This window comes from Anopheles cruzii, chromosome 3 (assembly GCF_943734635.1).
Source record: "Anopheles cruzii chromosome 3, idAnoCruzAS_RS32_06, whole genome shotgun sequence".
Classification (NCBI taxonomy): Eukaryota; Metazoa; Arthropoda; class Insecta; order Diptera; family Culicidae; genus Anopheles; species Anopheles cruzii.
The window spans coordinates 44,134,916-44,160,146 of NC_069145.1; the positions used below are offsets into that span (position 1 = coordinate 44,134,916).

Genomic DNA, 25,231 nt, shown 5'->3' on the forward strand with positions numbered 1-25,231 from the left:
GACAATGTACCAATGTTTAACAATTATAGAAAAATTGAGTGAAAACAGTGATCCATTATGTTCTACTTCTCCAGTAACAATATCACCCAAACCATAGCCCATAGTATTTGATTGATTTGAATGGTTTGATCCGGTCCTTCGTAGCAGATTACAGCTCTCTGGCCGATGTTGGCTATGTGCGTCAATCGAGGCACAGTTGGACTACGAACGAACCTAAACTGTCGCCGTGTGCGGAGACCACACTAATGGCACCAGCTACGGAACCCCGCCAGGATATATTGTTCCCCAGTGTAGGATAAACAAATTACACTTCGTGCCGAAAGTACCTGCATTTTGCTGAGGCAACTCTACTTTGTCCGGCCATCAAGTGGCCGGATAGCGCTGACTACCATCGAGACTGACCTCGGGACCTCAGAACGAGTTTCGTGTTGTGAAATGAGCTTACGTAAGAAAGTGGCCAGGATCTAAGGTTAATCTTCCCCAGCGGTGTTGCGGACCCGTCGATGTGCTGCCGAAGCATACAGCAAGCTGTTCCGCTGCTCAGAACTTTACCGATTCGAATTTCGCCTTTCCTTAGCCCTTTCGGTTTAGTAGGAGTACGCAGGAGTACGGCAGGAGCTACATTATGTAAGGAATCATGATTATTTTCCGTTTCTTTTGCCACAATTCAGCCAACCAGCGGTGGGTTAAGCGTTGAAACAACAATGTGGCGAAGGTTAGCGAACGTATGTAAGTTACAGAAATGATTCTATAATTTGATTAAGTTGAGTGACTTTACGCAACAGCCCTCAGTTTGGAGCAACAAAACGTTATCAAAGCCACCAAGAGACGATCATTTCAAATTTACCATTACGGTTATGAACGTGCCGCTCGCCGCTAATGATGGACAATTTATTTGCTTGCTTGCCTTGCCGTGCGCCGCGGAAGCTCGTTATGGGAAATTTGAGAAAGCAGCCCCAGAAGTCGGGCCGGCCCAGGGTAGCACGTGTTCACATAAACATGGCCATTAAAAAGCAGACCGGCCGGTTCGAACAATTGAAACGAACCCCAAACAATGTCACCCAGAAGTTGCCGGAAAGCAACAATGTGCGCCCAGCAGGGCAGAGGCTGAAAATCGATTTACTTACAACCTACTTTGCCCGACGAAGGTCGCCGCTGCAAAGCTGTGCCGTGAAGGGAGGGTTTGGTTAAATAGATTTGGCACGGCATTCCTGCCGCTGGGCGCACTAGCCGCATAATGAAGATCTCGAACTTACCTTGACGTTCCACGTCTAGGTCGTGGATGACGGAATCCGATGATTACATCCTACCCGAAGCCGCCCTACATGTGCCAAAAGTGCAGGAACTACCTAACGTTTTAGCGCAGCGCACATGTTACGTCGATGTCTTCCGAAAATAAACCATCAACAACATGTGTAGGGGCCGGCAGATAGTGACTCGGATTTTGCATGTCGGATGCCTTCGGAGCTCCGTTTTGGGCAATCTGCACAACACTGGACGATGTAATTGGTCGTTTAAAAATGGCCCAAGACCTTCAGGTTCTATAGCAGTTTCAACCATTTTTGCATGAAACATTAGATGCAGATTTATTGCCTATTTGAGCCTATGAAGGCTGGCAGCACTAGAATAGGAATTTAACTAATCAAACAAATGTTTGGAGATAGTTAAATGACTACATTTGGTAAAAAGTTGATACTCGAATTGGTGATTTTGTGTTCAAGGGCCTAAAATTAGGCAACAACTCGATAAAAGCTAACATGGTATCACATACTCGAAGGTCATCAGCGACGGTCGAACCACTCGCAAACGCGACATATGCTTTCCTGTTGTATTTGCCGAAATTTTGCCACACAATAAGATCCAATCAGCGCCGCGGTCCGCCAGAAAATTAGTGATGAAAATAAAAATAGCGCGTACCTCGTGCGGCTGACCGGCGTAAGGGCGTTGTAGGCCGCAGGTTCACAATTTCACCTGAACGCCCAACGAAACCGTTTTCTCGGTTCGATAACGATTAATTTGCTACAGTTCACTCGCAGCCCACGTCCAAACGCCCAGCGTCACGAAGAAGAAGAAGAAGATAAGGGACGGCATAATTCTTGCGCATTTCGAAGCCGGGTGTTCCTCCGAACGGCAGGCATAATCAGTCCGCACCTGGCTGGGGCCACCCAACCATCCACCCAGCTGCCGGGTTTTTATTTGCCCGCACATTTTACCCGAGGCGTACGATCATTCCTCTTTGGCGCTTTGGCGTATCCGTAAAAGGATAACGTTGGCCTGCCCCGGCAAAACCAAAAAAATGTTGCCGGTTGCGGCAAGATTTATTGGCTATCGATCGATTGGTTCAGGGATTTGGGGCTCTTGCCGAGGGATCTTCTTGGGTCGCACTCGACTCGCCAACGCGTTCAGCGTGCGGTGTGCTGTTGATTTTTGTAAAGAACGAGTGCAACGACGTAAATATGCGAAACAATGGCGTGCATAAAAAATGTATCGACCGGCTGTGTGAGAGGCACGTGTTGGTGTTTGACTATGCCTAAGGAATGAACATCGCAAAATACGCGGCATGAGAAATGGGACTTCATCAGCGATACCGGCGCTCCTTCCCTGCGGCTGTATGCCGAGCCCCGACAAGGACAGCGTATTATCCTTCGGATGGCACGAGAGAGAGAGAGTGAGCGAACGAGAGATAACGGGAAAACGGATGCGTAGCAGGGGCGTTGCAGCGATTTGGTTACTCGGCCGATGAAGATGTAAGGATCAATCGGCGGAAGTCGAAGTGCTGGAGTGTAGAGCGAAATTGATTGCCGATATTATCGGGTGTTGGGGATGTGACGAAAGAAATCCACTTCAAATGGAATCAGTTCACCGAGCGCCGGCCGCGGTAGGATTTATTGGACACCGTTTAGCAACGTTTCGTCGGGCTGTAGACCAACCGGATCCCACCGGGGAGATCCCATTGACCAGGCAGGCTCCCAACACTAGAGCCGTGCTATCGTATCAGCCGCGAAAACCGGTCCAATCGATCGGATTTGATTGCCAAACCGAGACAGAGATGCTCGACCCCACATCGAGCACAACCAACGCTACTACTACTACTACTACTGCTACTACCACGGCCACTACTCCAACGAGTGTGGCACCTTTCTGTTTTGGGTCAATAAAACCGCGCCGGGCATAACGATCCTTGAGGCGCAATTTTCAGCAGCAGCGGCACTGCTAGGACGCAGCAACCCAACCCCGCATAACTGAGTGTGCCTTCAGAGGACAGGCCAAAAAATGGCGTCAGCATTATAACTGATTCCGATTAGCATACACACTGCTGCTGCTGCTGCTGCTGTGGCCAGCGCGAGAGCAAGACAATCGGACGGAGAATGGGACTTGTCTGGATGGTGTTCGAGAAAATGGAATTTCTAACCCACGGACCCCCACGGGCCGCCTGGTTCGGGAATTGTTCTGCGGATTCGGAAAATGTTTCCCAACGTGGATTCCGCGCGCTCGGGATTCCGTTTTTTACTTTCCGAAAAAAAATTAAAATGCTGTTTTACTTTTTCTGGCTGCCCATGTATTTGCTTTTACGCTTTTAATCTTACCGTAGGTTGTGGCTGTGTGTGTGGGGCCATTAAAAATTATATAAAATGCGGATACTAGAGCAGGTGCAGATTTAACGTTTCCAACTATGAATCATCACGAGCTGCACACAAAACTGTCAAACATTTCGGGCACATCGCAGTCACGGTTTAAGGGCAAAACCGGGTAGAAGACATTAATGCACTAATTCGATCTGCAACAACGCGTACTACTTACCCGGGTCACCTTTTCGCGTGGCATCGCCGTCAAGTCGCACGGTGAATCGCCGCACTGTGGATGAAAGGGGCACAATAGGAGAGACAATCAGTGGCTATGGCTAAAATGGTTTCGAATGAACCACAAGAGATCATCGCTGAGCTATGCTCTGCGTCAGCTTAGGAGAGGTAAACTGTGGCAGTGAATGGGGCCACGGGTCACGAATGCGACACCGAAGGACCGTAGTTGGGGTGGTGAAAAACAATGAGAGAAAAAACGAAAATACGATGACTTTCGGCGGGTCACAATTTATGCGCTTTGGTGGCGCCGACGCCGACGACGGGGCAAAGCATGGAGCAATGTTTGTAATAAAAAGGAGTTTTATTTCTCGCATCTAACCCCCACACACACACACACACGCACACGCCTGCTACCCACGGCTGTGGTGGTTATTTGGTTGCCTTTTCGCAGCATGGAAAATGAAAATCCCCGGAAACGGTCGATAACGCCAAGCGGCGTCTTGGGCCGCACGGTACCAAAATGGCAGGGAAGCGGCAAAAAATAAGAAATGCCACCAAAGGGTCAACCCAGGCCACGGCGGGCGGGGATGTCTGAAAAATGCCATCAATTGCCGGAACGATGGCTTCAAGCCTTTCTCTTTCACTCGCTCGTTGGCCGGTGGCAGCGAAAATTAATCGGTTCCGAGAAGATTTCACAAACTTTGCGAGATTGAATGAATTAGCGTGCGTCCGTTGGGTTTGCTTCAAGATAGAGTCAAAATGGCCACCAACCGGTGGAAGCTGTGAATGATTTTTTTTGCGCAAACCTAATTGTAAACCAATATCTCATTTTACTTCATTTGTGGCTTTGAATAAAAATGCGAAACTCCACCAAAAACCCAATAATCATAAACCAATGATGTCTACCAACAAAAATGCTCCAATAGACGTTGGTATGGATGACATCCTAACGCTTCAACAACTCACGGATCACTGGAATGTGACTGCAGAAGCCTTCTCCTTACGCTTGACCTCCATGGGAAGGTCCAGAAGATCGGAAAATGGGTTCCGCATGACCGGAACGAAAGAGAGCAGGTAAAGCAAAACACCACATGTGGAATGTTGCTCCTGAGGTACAAAATGAAATCATTTCTCCATCGGATTGTGACTGGAGATGGAAAGTGGGTTTATTTCGAGAATCCTAAGATCTAGAGCTTGGGTAAGTCCATGAAAACCATCAGCATTACTGGCACGGCGACGGATAAGTATGCTCTGTGTTTGATGGGATCGGAAGAGTTTGATCTACGTTGAGCTACTCAAACCTGGTCAAACGGTTGATATGCAACGCTACCAACAGCAGCTAACCTATCTGCAGGAAGTTTTGGATGAGAAGCAACCACAATACTTCCAAGGCACAGTGATTTCGTTTCGTGACAACAGTCCATCACATGATGGAAAGCCGGTCAGGGAAAGAATTGAATCATTTAATTGGGAATCATTTTCACACGCGTCTGACTCATCAGACTCGCCTATTTCCGAATATCTGCTGTTTACATCGCTGGGACACACCATTGCTTAGCAGCGTATCATTTCTTACGAAAATGTGGCAAAATTATTTGAAAAGCTTCACAAATGCTGTATTGCAGAGGACCATTTTTATTCGTACGTACGTTCGTTCGTACAAATTTCCAATGAAATAACAGACATGTAGGCGTGTTTTCTATAACAAAAATCTGGTTTCATAATTATTATTCATAATAATTATTATTCACAATCTAAAAAAGTATATTTTCTTACGAAGAACGAACTGTAAAAGTTTCGTAGAATTAGAATTTCTTGTTCCTTGTGGTTGTTATTTGAAATTCCGTTTGGTTACAACTCTGAAGAACATAGAAAAATTCCTAAATGTAGACAGATAAAGATGTAAAACAGACTGCTCGTTTGTGTGCTAAACTCCATCAAACGCTACCGGTTATTAATTTGAGCAGCCAATAGAATATTTTGTTTTACCTAAAAACAATGACCTTTTTTCAACCAAATGTTGGCATATTTCAATGCTCAATTTGACCTACTTCCTATCAGCTTATCTACCAATGCGAGCGCGTTACAAAAATAAGCATGGTTAGCGCAAATATTCGAAAACCACAGTATGGAGAACACCGATAGACAACCATTTAGGTAGACGGCATCTCGCTTACTATTCGTATAAAAGTTTGATTGGTTTTCCATGTACGAATTACAGGTGCATCGGGTCATTTCTATTATTCAACAAACTCTACAATTAAATCATTACATTTAACATTTATTTCCAATCTGCGCATTGCCTTTGAGATTACATTTTTTCGAACTAATATTCGTTCAAATCGAACTGCTCCATCCGTTCGTGTCATACAGTTGCGATACATAAGGACAATGGTTATAAACTTCAAAAACATGCCAATTGCTGTTAAACGTATTGGGATTGCACTCAGATTAAAGTACGCAGCTTAAAAAACGATGCTACCATTTATTGTTGATAAGAAAAAAAGAAACATTCAAGCATTTAAGTGGAATGCAGCAATTTGTAAAATGATTTTCTTTCATCAATCAATCATGAAAATCAAATTAAATGCTCGCACACTGTAGGGCCACCGTTCCCGTGTTAATCCATGCCGTTCCCGCCACTTTCAATCGTATTCCAATCCAGCGTTCCAAACAAAGGCATGAAATAAAATTTCCGATCATCCGCCATCCAGCCGACGGAGCAACTTCCAGGAGCCCAGCTATACAGCCTGACTGGGCCCCCCGGCCGGCCATGTTGCGCCCACCGTCAGCCTACGCACTGCCAATCGTAATGTCGTAATATTTTTGCGTGGGATCGCATTCCGCACACACAGCGAAAGATTGTTTCATGCTCACGGTGGAATTCTCGCAGCTCGAATGCTCCCATCCCAAATGCGCAGGCCGGGCCGATGCCCAAACTTTCCACCTTTTAGTCCCGTGCCCCGACTAAAGGCCATCCTTAAAGGAGCGCAGTGGCTTCAACGCGTAACGCCAACGTCAAACGAGCTCGGTTGTAACGGTTCGCTGGCGTTACGCCAACGAAGATAAACTCGCCAACAAAGTTGAGTCGACACGTGGCCCACCGAAACAACAAACACCGTCTGTGCAGCTGTGTGTGTGTCTTGTATGACACTTCAAGCCATTCCCCGAAATCCTTGTGCCATCCACCGTGCTTTTCTTACCGCTCCCGTTGTACCGCTCCGCCGTGACGTTCCAAGGGGCTACCTCGCGGTGCTTTCATTTTATATTTCTATCAATCAAACGAAACGGTAAGCCACAGGACGACGCCGGCCGGATGGCGATTGTACCGCCATTGAAACGAAATTAGCCCACCCTGACCAACCTGGGACCATCCTGGCGACTTTGGTGCCCGCCGTCGGCGGTCTTAAGCGGTTTATGATCACTTCGGCGATTCGATAGCACAGACCTGCCGCCGGCCATCGCTCTGCTGAGATTATTTCGCTGGATGGAGCTCCTGCGTTACTGTTGACTAGGTTGGCGCAAAAATTCCTCATTTGAATGTTGTACTCATTCGAAAAACAAACAATTTGGAACATCAGCTACCAGAAAAAGACTATAAAATTAGGCAAAGCATTGGTCTTTTTTGAAGTCAGCATGTCAACACTTTGTAGACGATACGACTTGTGGGAAACTGTTTGGTCAAGCTTGGCTCTAAAACGGCAGAGACATGGCTTGAAAACTTGATATTTAATTTCATTAATTTGAAGTTGAGTAAAAGCCTCGTCAGCTTTTCCACCAATTCAACCGAAAGACCTCAACATCCATTCGGCACCGATTTCGCTCTCGGTCTCGGACCCCAAAACGGCACTGGTCGCGACTGCAGCGGTCCCCAAAAAGTTCACGTTCCCTCGTTGATTTATTGGCGATAAATTGTGGGGCGGGCGAACTCGACGCCGCGGGGACACTACATCCTCGCGTAGCTCGTTCGTCCGCGACGTCCCCTAAATGACCTTGAAACGAGACCGCGCGACACCGGGCCGTGCGGTGCCGTGGAAGAAAGCCGTCGCAGGCGGCGGCACCGGGAGATGGTTTCGCGAGAAGATTTCTGAGGTATTTTCGGGATCGCTCTTTACACAATCCTATCGCCGGCGAGGAGGAGCCAGGTGAAACTGAAGGAGCATCCGCTTGGTCCTTACCTTGATGTCCCGCGGTTGACGCATCTCCTGCCGCCGTGGTGAAACGCCCGGCTGATCGGAGTACACCAGGTTCCGGACCGAGCCGCGGAACCGCGGCTCGAAGATGACACTCGGGAGCGCCAGTAGGGCCAGTTTGGTGTTGTACCTGTCAGAAGCGGGAAGAGAAAGTTTGGGCATGAGTGGCTGAGTGCGTTTTTGAGGTCCGCGCCGCAGGCGGACATGAAATGATAATTTCGCAATTATCCTGGGATTAATCACGCTCGCGCGCAAATGATGGATTCGTGCAGGGACGAGCCATGGCGGACGGAACGGGTATTAGGCGGAGAAGTATCGCTCCGGAGCTGCTCATACTGCAAACTTTGTCATTCAGGCTCCAGGCTGCTGTAGCTGATAATGTATAGGGTGATCCATCAACCGTTTGGATTTTACACTACCGTGGTGAGTCTTTACATGAAACTGTACAAAATTTGAAAAGCTCACTTCCACCTCGGTGGATTATTCTTCGAAAATTGCGAAGGAATCGCCGTAACCGTCGATGGCGCACGGTACCGAGAAATGTTTGCCGATTGGTGTTTCGGCGAAATTGAAGCTGAAAACTTGGATGACATTTTGTTTCAAAAGGATGGCGCCACGTGCCATACAGCGACAACCACAATCGATGGTTTATACTCCATCTTCAGAAGCCAAACACTAGATGGAGCACCCTATATCTCCACTGGCGCACTGACGCACTGGAAAGGCCACCAGCCATTGGAAGTGTCACTGGATGCCAGTTTTCTTTTCTCACAGTTCCCACTTCCCTCGATCGTTCCCCGGTGACCAATCATTCGAGATTCGTTCTGTTTCTTCAACGCCGCGCCCAATCCACCGACCTCAGCCGTCCGAGGGGGGGGTCGGATTTTCCAATTTCCCAACCGCCGCCGCCATCTCAGGCGCCAGGCAGACCATCTTTTCCTCTAGAAACCCCCGGCCACAGGCCCCGGCAAGGTCTTGGAATATCCACAAACATTTCACGCGCCTTTTTAAAATCGGGCCCACGTGGCGACCGTCCGATAACGGCCCGGTTCTTCGGCCGACAGTTAATGCAGCAGGGACGCCCACGGTCCCCCACCGGAAACGGTAACCCTTTGCCACCGGGCCCTTCCAGGAATCGATCGGGGCGAGGCAGTGGGCGGCGGCGGCGGCAGCATAAAACAAAGTAAGGCATGTACGGTGGGTCGGCTGATTTTTGACATTTTTGGCCTCGCGTTGGCTCCGGGGCCGCCCCACTTGAGATAGGAAGTTCTTGGCATTTTTATGACCGCCCCCACAACACTCTCTTTCCTTTCCTTATCCACCTCGTTCTCTCAATTGGCGTTAACAAAGGGACCGAAAAGATTATGTAGTTCGCCGGGCGCGGCATCTTATCTTCGGTTCGGTGTGCCCCACTAGCTGGCTGCGTTGCGATGTTGGGAGCCTTCTTTGGCGCCTTTCCATCACCCGGCCCGTGGGTGGGTGGGCGTTGCCACACTGTCACCCGTCACGCGTCGAGGCGTGTAATGGCGGCAGTACGCATAAGTGGCTGACATTGTGCTGTGCTGTGCTGGGTGGTCCAAGTCAGCACTCGTTTCGCTCCAGCCCGGCCAGAGGAATCTTTATTGTGCCATGAATAATTTACATAAACATTTCTGCTGGTTCTGCCCTACCCAGCCCAGCCACACACTGAGGCCCAGCATCACTGGCCACGCTCGGCTTGCGCTTGGGTCAACTGCAAGACGCTGGCCGTCATAGTGGCCACTCGGTGGCGTGAGGATTTTCTTCCGAACCGGGCACTGGGGCCCATCGCGCCTTGAGCATCATTCGCATTCCGACGGTCCGCTCCGAGGCCACCGAAGGTCACGTGTAAGGGTTTTGTAAATTTCGATTCTTGCGTTTTAACGGCCGCCTCCGTCGGTGCAGAGAACACATCGTCACGCCATCGCGAGGCCTGCGCGACCCAAGGATGGCCGGTTGGAAATTGTTTTATTGAAATTCCTACACGTTTCCACGCCCACATGGCATCCCCAGTTGGGCCGCCAATGCTCTGTCCGATGCCGGCAGCGATGAAAACCCCCGATTGCTTCCGATAAAGCTGGACCGGAGTAGGGCTGGAGACAGGGCTGGATCGCCGGTATCTTGGAAAATGCCCGGTCATGCACCACCCGGTAGACAGCTAGAAAACGGAGCATATTTAGTAACGCCGGTGCCGGTGCCAGACGGATCGGAATGCCAATATGAACACCGTCGAGATAATAACTTCTGCCCTCGGAGTGTGAAATCTAACACTGGGGCCAAAAAGCAACGAGAACTTTGATTTGAAACTTACGATGTTTTTTTTAACTTGGCATTACTGTCATCAACATCTGTGCCAAATTATACGTCAAAATACTAATTAGTGGTTGTGGCTCGAATCCTTTTATAAACAGTAAGCAGTTTTGCCGCATAAATCGTTATAAAGTAGCCAAATCAAAAGCATGTTCTCTAGTTCCTAGTTGGCATCTGTTGGCCCGTCGTTGGACCGGTCTTAGGAGACATTCCATAGCGAGACCTCCAACGTTAATATTTCTTGGGGTCAATATGTTAAATTTGATTGTTGAACATTATTTAAGCCAACGTGGGGCACCGGAAACGTATGCAACATAGTAATGGCAATATACGAGACCTTTGGAAGCTTCTGACTTATTGAAGGTACAAAACATTACAAAAATATTGACAATATTTCGACACAGACTTTGGAAACCCAATTTTAATTGTATTGGGACATTTTGTTAGCTTTCGGTATAATACTTCAGGACACATGTTATTGAAACGAAAAAAAAGAAGACTCAAACTCAAAGAAGCTTCAATTTGAAAGACGTCAGTTCGAACACTGGTAATGCATCAACCTGAGTGGAACATTGTTAATCTCCGTTGCTTTCTGTAACGTTGTGTTGTGCTTAATACAGCTCTGTCCGTTCAAAAAATACTAAATAAATGAACAAAACATAATGGCGAGTCACAAACAGGGAATCTGAAAGCAAACAAACATCAGATTCAACTAATACCTTTGATAAATGTTATTATCTAAATGTTATTGAGATCAAATAATCTCATTTGTTCAACCGAAAAACCAAAGCCACAACTCATGAAAATTGCGAATGTTTTTTGGCTCTTTTAAAAACTTGATGCTTAAGATGCTGTGATTGATTCTCTTTAATCGACCGGGATTTGGGAATCTTTAAGCGATGAAGGAGCTTCCCATTCGTCGAAGGCAAGGAAATTCGAACCAACCTTTTTTTAACCAGTCATCCAATATAATGCTCCACCGGCTCGGCTCCACCCGTTACGTCCGTCTATTATCGATTATAGCGATTGATTCGTCAATTTGTCACCCGTTTCTTAAGCCCCACCGCTTTCTGTTGCTCGCCTGCATAATTAACGATTCCATTATCCCGAATCGTTTCGGGGAGTGGCACCGACAGTTTGGGGCCACTTTTCAGCTATCTCACGTACTTTAATTGCTTCTGCAAACTTCTGCAATCGAATGGTGGACTCGCGGCGAGCAAGGATTGGCAACCTTATGCTGATGGGATGCAATCTCATAATTTGATTCATTCTTCGCAGCCTATAATCCTTAGCCATTTGCGAGGGGCGAACGTCGTGTGACGGGTGACACACATTTTTCTCGCTAGATCACACTCAAATACAGCAAGTGCAGCCCAGAACGGTGGCCAGCGAGCAAACTAGCGAGCATGATACAGCACCACCATCAGGTGAAGTGGGTGGCCACGGTGTTGAGACGGGCGCCGGGTGGCCTCGGCTCAAGAAAATCCGCCATTACGAGAGCAAATAAAGTTTTCGCCGATTGCCCCTTCACAAAAGCCAATCGGTTTACGCGTCTAATCGAACGATCCGACCCTACGTGCACCGCCACACTGCCCTTACGCATTTATGACTCCAATCAACGCCAGGGTCGCGGCAGGCGGTAAAAAGGCTGAGGCTGGCTGAGAAAGGTACGGTTTCCGTTTGCGACGGAGTCTTTCCGTCGCACAAGAGAAAGCAGCCTCGTCGGGGTGGCCACGATTACATCCATCATCGAGTGTTCACGGTGCCAGGTCCTGGCACCTTACGCACCACTAAATCCGTCCTCCCGCTGACCAACGGCCACCCGCGGTTCGTGTCAGCCGCCGCCCCCCCGTTGGGTGGTGGAGAGCGTGTGAACATAAAATCAGCCCAACACCCAACCAACTTACATCATCGCCATTGGCACGCACACGAATGTACACAATGGACCTCTTAACGTCCACCTGCCTGCTTCGGGAAGCGAATAAGGTGTGTGTGTGTGTGTGTGTGTGTGTGTGTGTGTGAGGACAACAAGCTTTCGACTTGCGGCTACTTCGCAGCAGGAACGTGTGCTGAAACTCCAGGACACGTGTTGGCAGTCCTTCGACGGTTCCCGTGTATTGGTGTTAACGCTTGTCTGTGGAATAATGCTCTTTCTGCTTTGCCCGCGTCCCTGACAAAAAAACGGGGGCCATAAGCTGGTAAAGCTCACGGATCTCACCACCTTTAACTAAATGGTTTTTAAATAGTCTTCTAACCGATTACAATCACATTATATGAACTGTTGGATGATACAGTCTGATAAACGGTGTTTGCTGCAAAACAAATTGCACACATTTACCGCGTAAACACTAAAATAGACGTATTTAATAAAAGGACTATTATAATAAACAGCATAATAATTTCAAAGCAATGATAAGACTGATGAACGTACATGCACACCAGCGTACAAGCAACCTGCGGCCAAGCACCCAACGTACGGCGAACTAACTTTAAGGCTGGAGGAGTCGAGTGAGCTGCAAAATGTAGCATTCGTAGTCTATGCACAGTGTTCCGTTATCGTTTAAGGAGCTTTAACTCTCACAAGTATGAAAAGATATAAACATTGTTTTGCATCAACCGTAATTTGCTTTAATTGTCACTACTTCCATATAGCAAAACGTACCGCCCCGTTCCTAGTCGAACCGCCCTGAAGCTCTCGATAGAAAATAAAATTATTCTTAGCGTCAAGCTGTTGGAAACCTAACTCATCCCGCTGGAGTCCAGAGAGGTTAAATCTACCGCCATTTTGAAACCCGACGCGGTAATATCTACGAAAATTATTCCACAAGACGATGACTCAATTAGGTTTCCGCAAAGACAAAGGTATCAACAACTGCTTAGCGTTTCTTATTTCGGAGATCGAGATCTCGCGATCACTCACGCTCACCAAAACGAAGATCGCTTCAGTCTCCTGCCAAATCTTTTAGCTTAATTTACTTTCGGAAAGCTTCTGCTTCGGGTCCCCGCACCTACTTGCTCTAGGACAGTAAAACTGTTCCGGTAAGTCTTCGCCAGAGGACAAATCTTGGCATGTTTATGTAAAGGTTTGGTCCCTTCCCTTCACCTTAAAGAAGAAACAAACAGGGTTCGATGTTTTCAACACTCAACGATCGAAGCCCGTTTCAATCATGAGCAGTTCTGTTCAACCTACGTCGCAAAGGCGCACCTGCTATCTTCTACGCGCCAGACCATCTGACCAGCTCTTTTTACCTTGTCGGATAGCTACAGCGCCATCGAATCGCCCTGCTTCCTGTGAAGGTAATAAGGAATCCGAACTACTTTACACAAAGGGTTTCAAAGCTCTTATTGTTTATGCTCGGAAAGGCCTTTCGTATATCGTTAGTCTGGATACATTCTAACTGTGGCATCATGGGTGGTGAGAAGGCTGTACATCTGGTCAAAAAGAACACTGATTTCCAAGTTTTCTTTCTATTCTATTCTCATGGGCTTCTCCACTTGCATCAGCGATTCTACTTCGAGTTGGAAACGCTCCACTAGTCGACCCCCGGTTGGCCCTGATGTAGCCCTGGTCTACCGGCATGCCGAACGTTCACTCGAAAGATGGATGGACTTCGATCTAATCATGTTACGTCGGACGCTCGCCTGCAGCGTTCAGGGCAGATCGGCTCCATGGAATGTGGCTGTAGGGACACAGCCAAGCCGCCTTTCCACCGTAACACAGAGCACTATCAGCGGTGAAGTACGGAACGAAAGTAGACGTGAATACATAAAAACAGAGTTCAGAACTGAAACAATAGAGCATGTACGAAAATAGTACTAGGTCTATACGTTGAGAACGGCCCTGTTAAAAAGATGGCTGTACCTGCCGATTGGGACTTCCCAATTTTGCTGTTCATTCATCATTACCTTATTTTGACATCAGGTAAATGAATCCGGGTCCCAAAAAAATGTATCAGTTTGCAAACGACCGTTGAAAGGGTTAGACCATGGCGAGTTTTGTGCCCGAAAAAAGCGTTTTGCGGGGATTATTATTTTTCTGCTCCTCTTGAAGAAAACTGCTTCGGAATCGCACCAAATGCTTGTCGGGACTTGTGTTTGGAAGATCGCAGTGCTTTAAGTGGTTAAAACATTCCAAAATGGCGATTTTGACTTCACAAAAAAGAAGCGTCCAAGCGACAGAAAGGTGTGGTAATTCACAAACTCCTAAAACCTGATGAAAACGTCAATTCCGATCGCTACTGACAACAAATGATCAATTTGAACCATGCATTGATCGAAAAACAACCAAAAGCCGTTTCTGTTTTCTAAAATGGAGGCGCCTGGTCCCTCGTGAAGTGAAGCTGACATGTGCCCAAAAAGCAAAACTGTTTCAGGATACTATCAAATCACTTGGATGGGAGCTGCTATCCCTCCTCGCGTTATTCACCAGACTTGGTTCTTTGCGAATATCATTCATTTTCATCGATGGGACACGTATTGGCTGAGCAGCCCTTCGTTTTTCCACGAAGAAGTCGAAACGAAATGACTAATTAGTTTACTAAAACGGGAAGAATTCTTTCGTCTGGGAATCCATGATTAAGCAGAGAGATAGGAGAAATGTATAGCTAGCGATGGCACATACTTCGAATAAAATAGAAATTTGCACCAAAAACATTATAAAAATGTTTTGTGTGTTAAAAACAGTCCCGTTCTCAACGTATAGACCTAGTACATAACAATAATCTGACACCGGACCTGATTCACCCCAAACTAGGCATTCGCCAAATCCATTGTTTTAAAATGGTAAGAAGAACGTAACGTTCTGCGGGTATTAAGTTTCTTTGTAGTAGTTTCAGTGTTTTTGGATTCATGTTGTTCGACTAAAGAATAACGCTCACTCGCGAGATTATACAAAAAGAAAGGGTTTCGATTAAAAAATCCCCAAACAACCCAAAGTCATTTGCGAAACCTGCGTTGCCAGCATCATGGATTTGGCATCCGAGAGCCTATGGCTTTGAGTGTTTAAAGTATCGTCACTATATTCTTTGGTTAAGGGTTTTAATAAAAATGTATATGATTAACAAATTTTATATGAACTTGACATGAAAATTACTAGGTCGATGCGTCGAGATTCGGAATTTGTTTGACACACAAAAATGTTTATAAAATTTGAATGTGATTTTCTACATTGTTCAAAGTATGTGCCATTGCTAGCTATACATTTGTCCTATCTCTCTGCTAAATCATGGATTCCCAGAGGAAAGAATTCTTCGACTTTTTAAGTAAACTAATTAGTCTTCCCATTTCGACTTCCTCGTAGAAAACGAAGATCTGCTCAGCCAATACGTGTCCCATCGATGAAAATGAATGATATTCGGAAAGAACCAAGTCTGGTGAATAACGCGGGGAGGGATAGCAGCTCCATCCAAGTGATTTGATAGTATCCTGAAACAGTTTTGTTTTTTTGGGCCCCTGGTGCTTGATTCCACGGGCCACCAGGCGCCCCCATTGAAGCCCACTAGAATTGCATTTTGGTCGTTTTTCGATCAATGCATGGTTCAAATTGATCATTTGTTGTCAGTAGCGATCGGAATTAACGTTTCCATCAGGTTTTAGGAGCTTGTGAAACACCACACCTTTCTGTCCCATCAGAAAGTCCGTTTTTTGGAGTCCTTCGACGCTTTTTTTTGTTAAGTAAAAATCGCCATTTTGAAGTTTTTAAAACCACTTAAAGCACTGCGATCTTCCAAACACAAGTCCCGACAAGCATTTGGTGCGATTCCGAAGCAGTTTTCTTCAACAGGGGCTGAAAAATAATAATCCCCGCAAAATGTCATTTTGAGGCACAAAAGTTGACATAGTTTAACCCTTTCAAAGATGGGTTGCAAACCGAAATATTTTTTTCTTCGACCTGAAATCATTTACCGGATATCAACACAAGGTAATGATGAATGAACAGCAACACTGGGAAGTCCCAATCGGCAGGTACAGCCATCTTTTTAAAATTCCGAATCTCGACGCATCGACCTAGTATTTGCCAGCTTGGACACAGACAGCACATTCAGCGGTACTCAATTAACGCGTGGTGTGTGAGCATAATGTTAAAATACGATAGAATGAAAGACCAAAACAAAAAAATAAAGGTACCCATTTTAGTGTGAATCGATTCGTGTAAAATTGTAACCGTAGCAATGCGTTGAGCACCTTAAAACCTTCTTTCGCGCCAAGCTCCAACAGTGAACGAGAACCAATTTCGACGCAGAAGATTGAGGGTATGTGAAAGACCCTCCAAGAGCCAGTTCCCAGCCCACGCCGCGCGCAAGGACCTGCGGCGAAACAGGAAACGCCAGCGGATAAGTTATAAATCTCTTCCTCGGATCTCATTTTTCATGGCCCGCGCGCGCGCGCTCGCCATCTTTTACGCAACGCTTTCGATTCGTCGTTGCTGCCGCTCTCCGGCCACTCTTGCCACTTCTTAATGGGCCCCTTCACTTCAGACCCCATACTTCCCACCCAGGTGCGTGCCGAACGGGGTGAAAGTCAATGGGGCATCCGGTCGACGGTGCCCCGAGCCGAGGCGATTTTCCTCCATCCGTTCGTTGGGCAAATTTTCCGGCTCGGAAGCGTCGGTTGTGCTTTTTTCTTCGACCCCACCACCCGTTGGCCTGTCCCCAGGGCGGTTGTTATTGTTGCTAACGCCTCACGCCCCACGCGGCACGGCATCCTTATGCATGTCCACGCAGCGCACCTTTAACCCTTTCCTGCTTTTTTTTTATTTGCTGTTTGCTTTTCCTCCTTCTTGGCATGGGTTTGAATTTTTGACTAACTTTGACATCGGCCGATTGGGAGGGAAACCATCAGCGACGGCCCCCTCCCCCGTCGCAGGGTAAACGCCGTGAAAAGGTAACCTCGCTCCTCGGCAACATCAGCATTCGTCAGGAACGCACACGCGGCCCCACACGGCCTTTTCTTCGGCCGGTCGCCATTTTACACATCATTTGCCGCGGCGAAAGTGGCGCAAAGTTGCCACTGCGTGCTACCGGCGGGTGGTACCCATATCGGCGGCGGTTGTCGAAGTAAGAGAGAGAGAGAGGGAGAGGTAAACAATAAACCCCTTTGCTGGGCTCCTGTCGCCTGTGGCGTGTCACCGTGCCGGCGCGCACTCTGGCAGGATTCATTTTTCGCCCCACCTCCCCGGACGCTGTACCGTCAGAAATCTTAACTTTTCAGGCACGTGCCAAAGGGCCGTCGCCGTCGTCGTGGTCGTAAGATTGTTGAATTATGAAAAGTACACAGACTGGACTTGTTTGTCTTCGTGACTAGACTTGCAATAAGACGAATGGATTCAATTATTTTCGGCGCCGATTTCGGCAACCTTCGCGGGCGAGGTGGCGTGGTGGCGAGCGTTCAGCGGCAACGAGAACCGTGGGCCTTGTTAAAAATCTTCTTCTTTTTCTTCTTCTTCTGCTTCCTTGGCTCTCTACCGTGATAAGTGATTCTTCTTCTTATCCAGCAATTACAATCGCCGAGCGGTCTTGGCCTGCACCAGAGACAATTGTTAATCTGTGTTGCTTTCTGTAACAGTGTGTCTTTTACGGGCGGACCATTGTTGGCCGTGCGTCACGCCGTTCTCGGGAATCGAACCTAGGCTAGGCTGCGGGACAACGATGAGCGTTATCGACGGAAATCATACACAAATTAATTTAAACTTCAACATGAGTTCGTCACTCGCGGCAGTGGCAATGGTTTTGCGAATCAGCTGCCGGAGTCACTCGGACGTCCTTCGCGTGAACAAATAATAAACGATTCCGTGTAGGTCGAGGTCGAAAACCGAGAGCTTCATTGAGCATTCCGCTAGATGAAGGTCGTTACACCTCCTCGTCGTCGTCGTCGCTGTCGTCGTCGAAGGTGCCACCGTCCGTGCATGTGGCGTTCATAATCAGCTTAGCCGCGCCGGTTAGTCTTGGCAGTCTCGTGTCCTGGCGCGCTGGCCTCGACCAACACGCTCCGAGAAGACTAATCGAGAAAAACTGGCCCCTTGAGGCCGAGAAGGGACGCTTGCCACGGCGCACGGCGCCCGCTCCGATGTCGTAAGTTAGGTAAACTCCCATTCACTCACACGAAACACTAATTAAGCCACATTCTTCACGGCGCCGTGCCCACCGGGCTCAGCTCAGCTCGTCGACGACTCCTTCGCGGGATTGGATTTAATTGAGTAACGGCAAACTTATCGACGGCAGCAGCGATGTGGACCGCGGGATGGGGGACTTCGTCCCAGAACGGCGCGTTGGGCTGGGCTTTCCGACGACCCCGGCACTGCTGATTACATCTTTCGCGACGAAACTTGATTTGTGGGTGCTAATGGTGGTGCCATGCCCACCACCACCGCCGCCGACGGTGAACAAATGGTCAGGGTAAATTCAATTGATTCCACTTCATTGATCGCTTTTTCCTGTGGCCACCGGGTGGTCATTAGAAGAAACCCTAATGCCACCGACGGCCACCGTTAGACGTTGGATGGGGACCTTCGTCAGTGGCTCGAATGGAGAAATGCGGTCTGCGCTGACGTGCGCGATACATCTGAAGTTTGGAACCCAAACAAAGTTTTTCGTTTTAAATACGGCTTTTGAGGTGAGCTTTCATTTAAAATGTGAAAACCAACATAATTAAATAAGCATTTTTATCGCTTGTTTAGTAACGTAAGTGGTTTTCAATGTGAAAAGTTCTCAATTGTTCAATTTCACTCAACTTTTGTTATTCCTTGCGACGTAAATTGACACCCGACCTAACACATGATATTTGATGTCAGGTTGAGGTTCGTTTCCTAAATCAATACAACGATGTGGTTGAATTGATTTTTTAGGTCTTACAATATACCGTACTTTTCTTCTTGGACTAGTCGAAAGGATCGACATTTTCGATCTCACTCGAAGAGAGTTACACAGTTTCATACGACTGTTAGATAACGGATCATTCAGAGATTCGGCAGATTCAACAAATGGCACATTCCAATGTATCCTTGACTGTTACTTTCACAAGGCTTCGTGAAGTGGTTGCCTGCCGATGAAGGTGATCAAAATTGAAGAAACAAACTCCGGCGACAGGCAAATGAACCGAAACGGTTCGAGATCGATTTCCAGCGGGCCACGCTGCTTCTTTCGCCACTCGTCGTTCGCGCGGCTTGATTTATAGTGAATTATTTATCCCAAAAGCTCTGTCTACGTCTGTTAAAAATGGTTCGTGCCAAGCCCATCGCGTGCACTCACGACATTCAATCCCCAAACAGCATTCTCAAGCCGCGAAGCGTCGACTGTCGCGCGTGTGTGTGTGCGTGTGCCGTCCATTAGTGCTCCCGACCGTCACTCGGGTGTCATCACGGACGAAATATCCTTTTCCATTTGCTGGCACAGGATTACCGAGCAAGCCGACGAGTAAGTATTCAAGCGCAGGCAGGGCTGGGCAGTCGTCGAAATAGCTTATTGCCACTCATCGATCTATGCCGTATGCCTTAAAAGTGTGATTATTGTTGCGTTTATAAATCGGCTTTCGGCATAATGGTAATTTCTCATCGCAGCACATCGTTACACATTTATGAAACGACGAATAGATGTAAGAGCAATAATCTGACAGCATTATGGTGATCGGTATTAACTAAATCATTGTTTCTCCGATCCGTGAAACGACTCGTGAAGTGGCAGCGGAGTGCTTGAAGAATTAGTAGCTACCAGTGATACTGTCGAAGTATCGTGTAGGACCAAACTCCTAAGCTTAAGTTAAGTTTAAAAGTTTAAAAGTAGTGTTCAATACTGCAATAGTTGGTTTTTGCGGTCCACAATAATGGTAACGCATTTGACAAAAAGATAGATCTAAAATATAATTTAAAAAATATGTAATAAAATAATATTACCATCTCGTCCTCCATGGGCAGAGCTCGTTTTGCACTTTTTTTAATAAAAGGATAGCAACATTAAGTAACGTCTACATAAAACCAGTCTATTGTGTAGTATTGTATAGTCCATTTCTGATGCCCAAGTGTAGCCTGAAGCCTCACTTACACAACGCGTCAAGGTGTGACCTAGTTTCCGGCGGGCACATCCCGATGCCGCTGTGAGGCACTGGCACTGAAGAAAAATGGAGCGCCCCCGACTTGGCCTAACCCTCGCTTAGGCAGCACCCTCACTAATTAAAAGTGATACGTGGCAAAGGTGGCAACCAAAAACCGTTCCTCAACCCAAGTGTGCCAAGTCTTGTTCGTGGCTCAGCACGCTAGAGAGCTGGATGGGCTGGGATCGGATCGGTTGGTGGATCGGATTGCAAAGATCCCGGATCTGCAATTTGGTGCTAGCACTGCACGGGTTTCTTTCCCATTCCACCCCCTGGGAGCGCGCTTCACCAATTAATAGGCACAAGCAAAGGCAACCGACGAAAACCATCGCCAACAACGAATCGTCGGATGTTTTAATTTTTGCAAATATCCAACACTTATCCGAACCCGCGCCACTCTGCGTGCCACGAAGTTAGCTCATTTCGCAAAACACAACCCTTACCCTTAACGGGGCAAAACCCGGTCCGGGCCGGCATTGGTGGTCGGTGGCAGAGCTGAGCTGAGTTGTTGCCGATGCTAAATGGAAAAACTTTTCCATTTTCGCAAACGCGCCGGACCAAGCAGCGGCAAATGTTGAGCTTCTTGTCGGTGCTTGTAGGCACCAAATTGGAATGACTTCACCCCGGACCAAAGTAAAGGCACTTCATCTCTCTGGGCTACGGTGTCCGACTGCGCTGCGCATCACGAAGTAGCGGCGGAAGGCCAAAGCCCTGATCTGAAAGCTTGCGAAAGCAGTCAGTGCTTAAAATATTTTTGGAGTTCGAGTACTTCGAACACGAGAATGATTTCACGATGGTAGTTTTGGACCCCCATCACTGGCACTGCATGGGTTCAAAATAAGCTACCACCAAGCCCAGACTACACTACTACTGGCCAAACGACCGTCTTTATGATATCAATATCGACCAACTCGGTCACAAATTAGGTTGCAAATCTCCTTGGCAAAGTGAAGGGAAATATTGATGGTACATGTGTAATATTGCATTACATTTGAGTCGTTGAATATTTTGATAAACTCGAACTCAATACTCAACTTTTCGAAATGTAAAACAATAATTATGTTATAGGATCCTAGTGTACGGCAAAAGTAATACTTTTTTCGTAGTGTAAAACTTTGAAGAATTATTAAACATATTTGCGAAAGTGATTAGTGATTAAAAGGTATTTTCTTTCAGTTTCTTCGCATTTCGCGCCATGTAGTATTTTTAAACCCACCACAAGGAAACTTCCCATCATCGCCAACACCCAACGAGTAATTTCGCCCGCTATCTCGCTCCGCATCCTCTCAGCAGCTCGTTGTAAAACATTTGTTTGCGAAGGTTTTAATCTCCAGGAGTGCAAAAAGCATGATGGGCAAACAAACGCATCCATCGACACACCGCGTGTGGCGACCACCACACAGCAATACTCACCAGTTCGGCATACCGCCGACGAAGACGTCCGAGTTGGTGGCAAACTTGCCAAACAGGAACTCCTTCCCTCGGGAGCTGCGACTCTGCGAGACACCGTCCACGGTGAGCGTTGTGTGTTCATCGTTCCGCAACACCTGCAAGACACGAAAGTGGAAAGCAACCGCAAGAAGTGTTAGAGTTTTAGAAGGCGCTACACTGTTGTTTGTTAAAACCAGACAAAACCCATCCCAACATCAGCCCAATTGTTCCAATTTGCACCGAAACTGCCAATATTCACCAAACACACTCTTCACTCGTTTCCCTATTACAATTAGCGTTGAATTTATTGCGTCATGAAAAATAAGTGCGAAGCCATTAGCGGTGCCGTGCTGGTTGATGTGTATCTTGGCCGTACGTACATTCGACGGGACTCTCACCGTCGTGTTCGAAGATTCACTGTACACTGCCGCCGACGACCGGCCGTGGCCAATGCTAATGAACAAAATGATGTCGAAAGATGCGATTCCGATGCCGAATTCATTTGTTACATTATTCGATTCGTACTGTTACGCGGCTGTGGTGCGGCTCAAAATGGCTGCATGAAGTGAGGAAAAAAGCGGTCCCGGCCCCGGGGCTTTTCGCCGGGAGCGAAGGTAATTACGGCCATTACACTTAAGCGCTACGCTTCATTAGGTATGCTTCTTTGCTTTAAGCAGCTTAAACTGAGCGCTTCATCGTTGCCGTCCGTTATAATTATCTCCGAGTTCGTTATGGTTTGCGAGGCTCGCTTATTTTGGTGCCCTAATGAAGCTCATTTTCCAGTGAACAAAAGTATCTCTTTTGTATGATTATGAGTAAACCCTACAAAATTAAAACAAACGACTCAGAAAATAAACGATACTCGAAAAGTAACTGTAAGAAAATACGCTTTGCCGATTACGAATAGCAATGAGAGAGCATGAGGACAACGAAAACAGGACAAAGCTGGAATAAACAGCTCGAAAACATAGGTTAATCGTTTTATTTAAAACTAAATAAAATACGCCAATTTTGTTCACAAAAACAATACACAGAATTAAACGATAAATGTGTGCTTGAGAACAACACAATGAGCCGACTGTACTTGGACTTGGACACCAAAATCGCAGGACACTGTATGGTAAATGTTACTTTCTTGCGAGGGTTTGTCGAGCTAGGAACACACAGACACGCAAATGTGCTACTTGTCAACGGGCTTGTTAGACAGCGATGAGATGTCTTGATAATACCGTGTATTAAAAAGAGCAACTCCCCGACAAGTAACCAGCACCAAACTGTAGAGCCTCGCTTCTCTCTCTCTCTCTCTCTCACTTTTTTTTCGTTCTTTTTCCTTCTCTCTTTGGCTCCCTTCATTCCACTCGTTAGTCTATTGATCCAACTGAATATTATGCCCAAAATTGGCCACCGTGTTCGGAAAACCGTTTTGGTGGCCACTGTGCCAAGGGATTTACGCATGTGTGTGTGTGTGTGCGTCCCTGTGAACGTGTGTGAAGCCATTTTTAGCACCCCGTTCCGCCGCGCGAGACCAGCAAGGTGTCACACTGGTGGCAGTCACGAAGGCCCGGGACGAGACTGGGCGCTGTCTGCGACCTACTCCATACCCAGCCCCCAGCCCCCTACCCATTCCGGGCGACCAAAGGGCCGCGCCGAACCGATGCTCGTTCGTTGGTTACCGTTTCCGGTTCGGGTGTGATGGCGTGCCGTTGACTTAACCTTTATTTCCTACACACTTCCGCCCGTTCGGCCGTTGGGAAGCATCTGAGAAACGTCATTGTTTTTGCGTTTGCTCCTTTGTTTTTCCAACCACATTTTTGAGGTTCAATCTGTCTCGCTCACTCTCATTCTGTCGGCTCGGTAAGGATCAGTTAACCAAAACGAAAACCCAAACATCCACAACAACAGTTGGCACGTGGCGAGCACTACCCTCGTCCGATATTTTTATTCGCCAAATAAACTTTGCGTGTGTGTGTGTGTGTGCCGGTATAAATACACAGCCACGGAGCGAACACGTAACGGCCGGCGTATGCTATTGGAAACCTAAAATAACGCAGCCCCCACATAAGTTACGAAAACGCCACATTCGTTTCCAGGGCGCCTCCACCGATCAGACACCCAAATCACCATTTGCCAGCACGCTTCTAGAGGTCGAGCTCTCTCTCTCTCCCTCTCTCTCTTTCATTTCCTCTCCTCTCATCGCTCTCTCGTTGTTCGTTCGCTCCGAAAATGGTATTAATTTCATTGTCGTAAAATATCTGAAAATGATTATTGCCTTCCGGTAGAGGGCGCTCTTGTTGCTCTACACCCGGGCCACCAGAGGGGCGTACGGGAATCGCCTGCGAGCGAGCGGGAACGACGACACCGTCCCGGACCCGATGCGTGAGCTTCACCAATTATGGGACCGGTGCATCCGCTCTCAATACTGATTCCCAATCACACTCACCCACAGAGCCCACAGTTTTCCCGATGCTGGCGCGAAGGACGACGCAAATGTTCCGCCAGCTCCGTAGAACGCAAACCCCCGCCTAAGCCCGGTCTATCCGTTCCGCGAAGGCACGAGCGTCGAGAAAAACGAAACCTCGGGCACTGGGGCCTGGGTCTTTGATGTAAGAGCCCGGTTTCTCGGCTTTCTCTCCGACGCCTCCCCGTCTTTCTTTGCGCCCACTCGCCCATTATTTGGTTTCGCTTTTCCACGCCACCCACCTCGTTATCGTTAGCCACCATTTCCGCGGGGTTTCCCTTCCGTTTTTCAGCGAAACCGCGTTATTAAGATTATTTCCACGAAAGTCGTTCCCGGAAAAATGGTTTGCCATCTCGGCCCGGCCCGGCCCGAAACCGGAACCGAATTGGCGACAGCGCCCCAAACGCCACAGCATAATGAGCGTCTTCGTCGGCGGCCGCCGTTCGTCCTTGGGAGCGACCAACGGCAGGTCGGCCCGCTCGATGGTGAGGCGGCAGAACCCGGCGTCGGCGCCGAGAAGACGAGAGTTACGAGCCGGAGTCGGCTGGCGGGGGGTGAACGCAGGATCTGCGAATGGGAAAGAACGTTGCCCGAACGGCCCGAAAGCGGCCACTTGCAGGCTGGCTGCGAAAAGCGGTTCGAGCGGTTCGAGCCTCCGTCTGGAAGTGGTTGTTAAACTTTAATCGTTTAGCATTTTGGCTTTGGGCAACCGACGAGGGTCATAAATACTTTTGGTCGTCGTTTTGTTTTTTGGGGTTTTGAAGCATTTCCTTCCCATTTCTACCGCGCTCGAATATTAAAACATCGAAAAACATGTGTATGCGTGGAACGATGTTCTCAAGTGTGTTAAAGAAAATGGTCTCCTTCTGAACGTGAACGTGAGCCATCAGACACCGGACGGGTTTTGTCTGTTGTATGAAAATCGAATTAGCTGAGTA

At 47.7% G+C, this 25,231-nt stretch overlaps 1 protein-coding gene across 1 annotated transcript in view; it reads right to left on the reverse strand.

Annotated features, from left to right (window-relative positions):
- The window catches only part of LOC128270466 (neurexin-1), a 94,223-nt gene that overhangs the window by 65,911 nt on the left and 3,081 nt on the right, over positions 1–25,231 (reverse strand). Inside the window, exons 2-4 of the mRNA XM_053007868.1 lie at positions 21,818–21,951; positions 7,979–8,123; positions 3,802–3,855 (exon numbers count right to left, since the gene is read on the reverse strand). Of these exons, the coding sequence (XP_052863828.1) occupies positions 3,802–3,855; positions 7,979–8,123; positions 21,818–21,951 (333 nt within the window). The remainder of the gene's footprint in view (positions 1–3,801; positions 3,856–7,978; positions 8,124–21,817; positions 21,952–25,231) is intronic.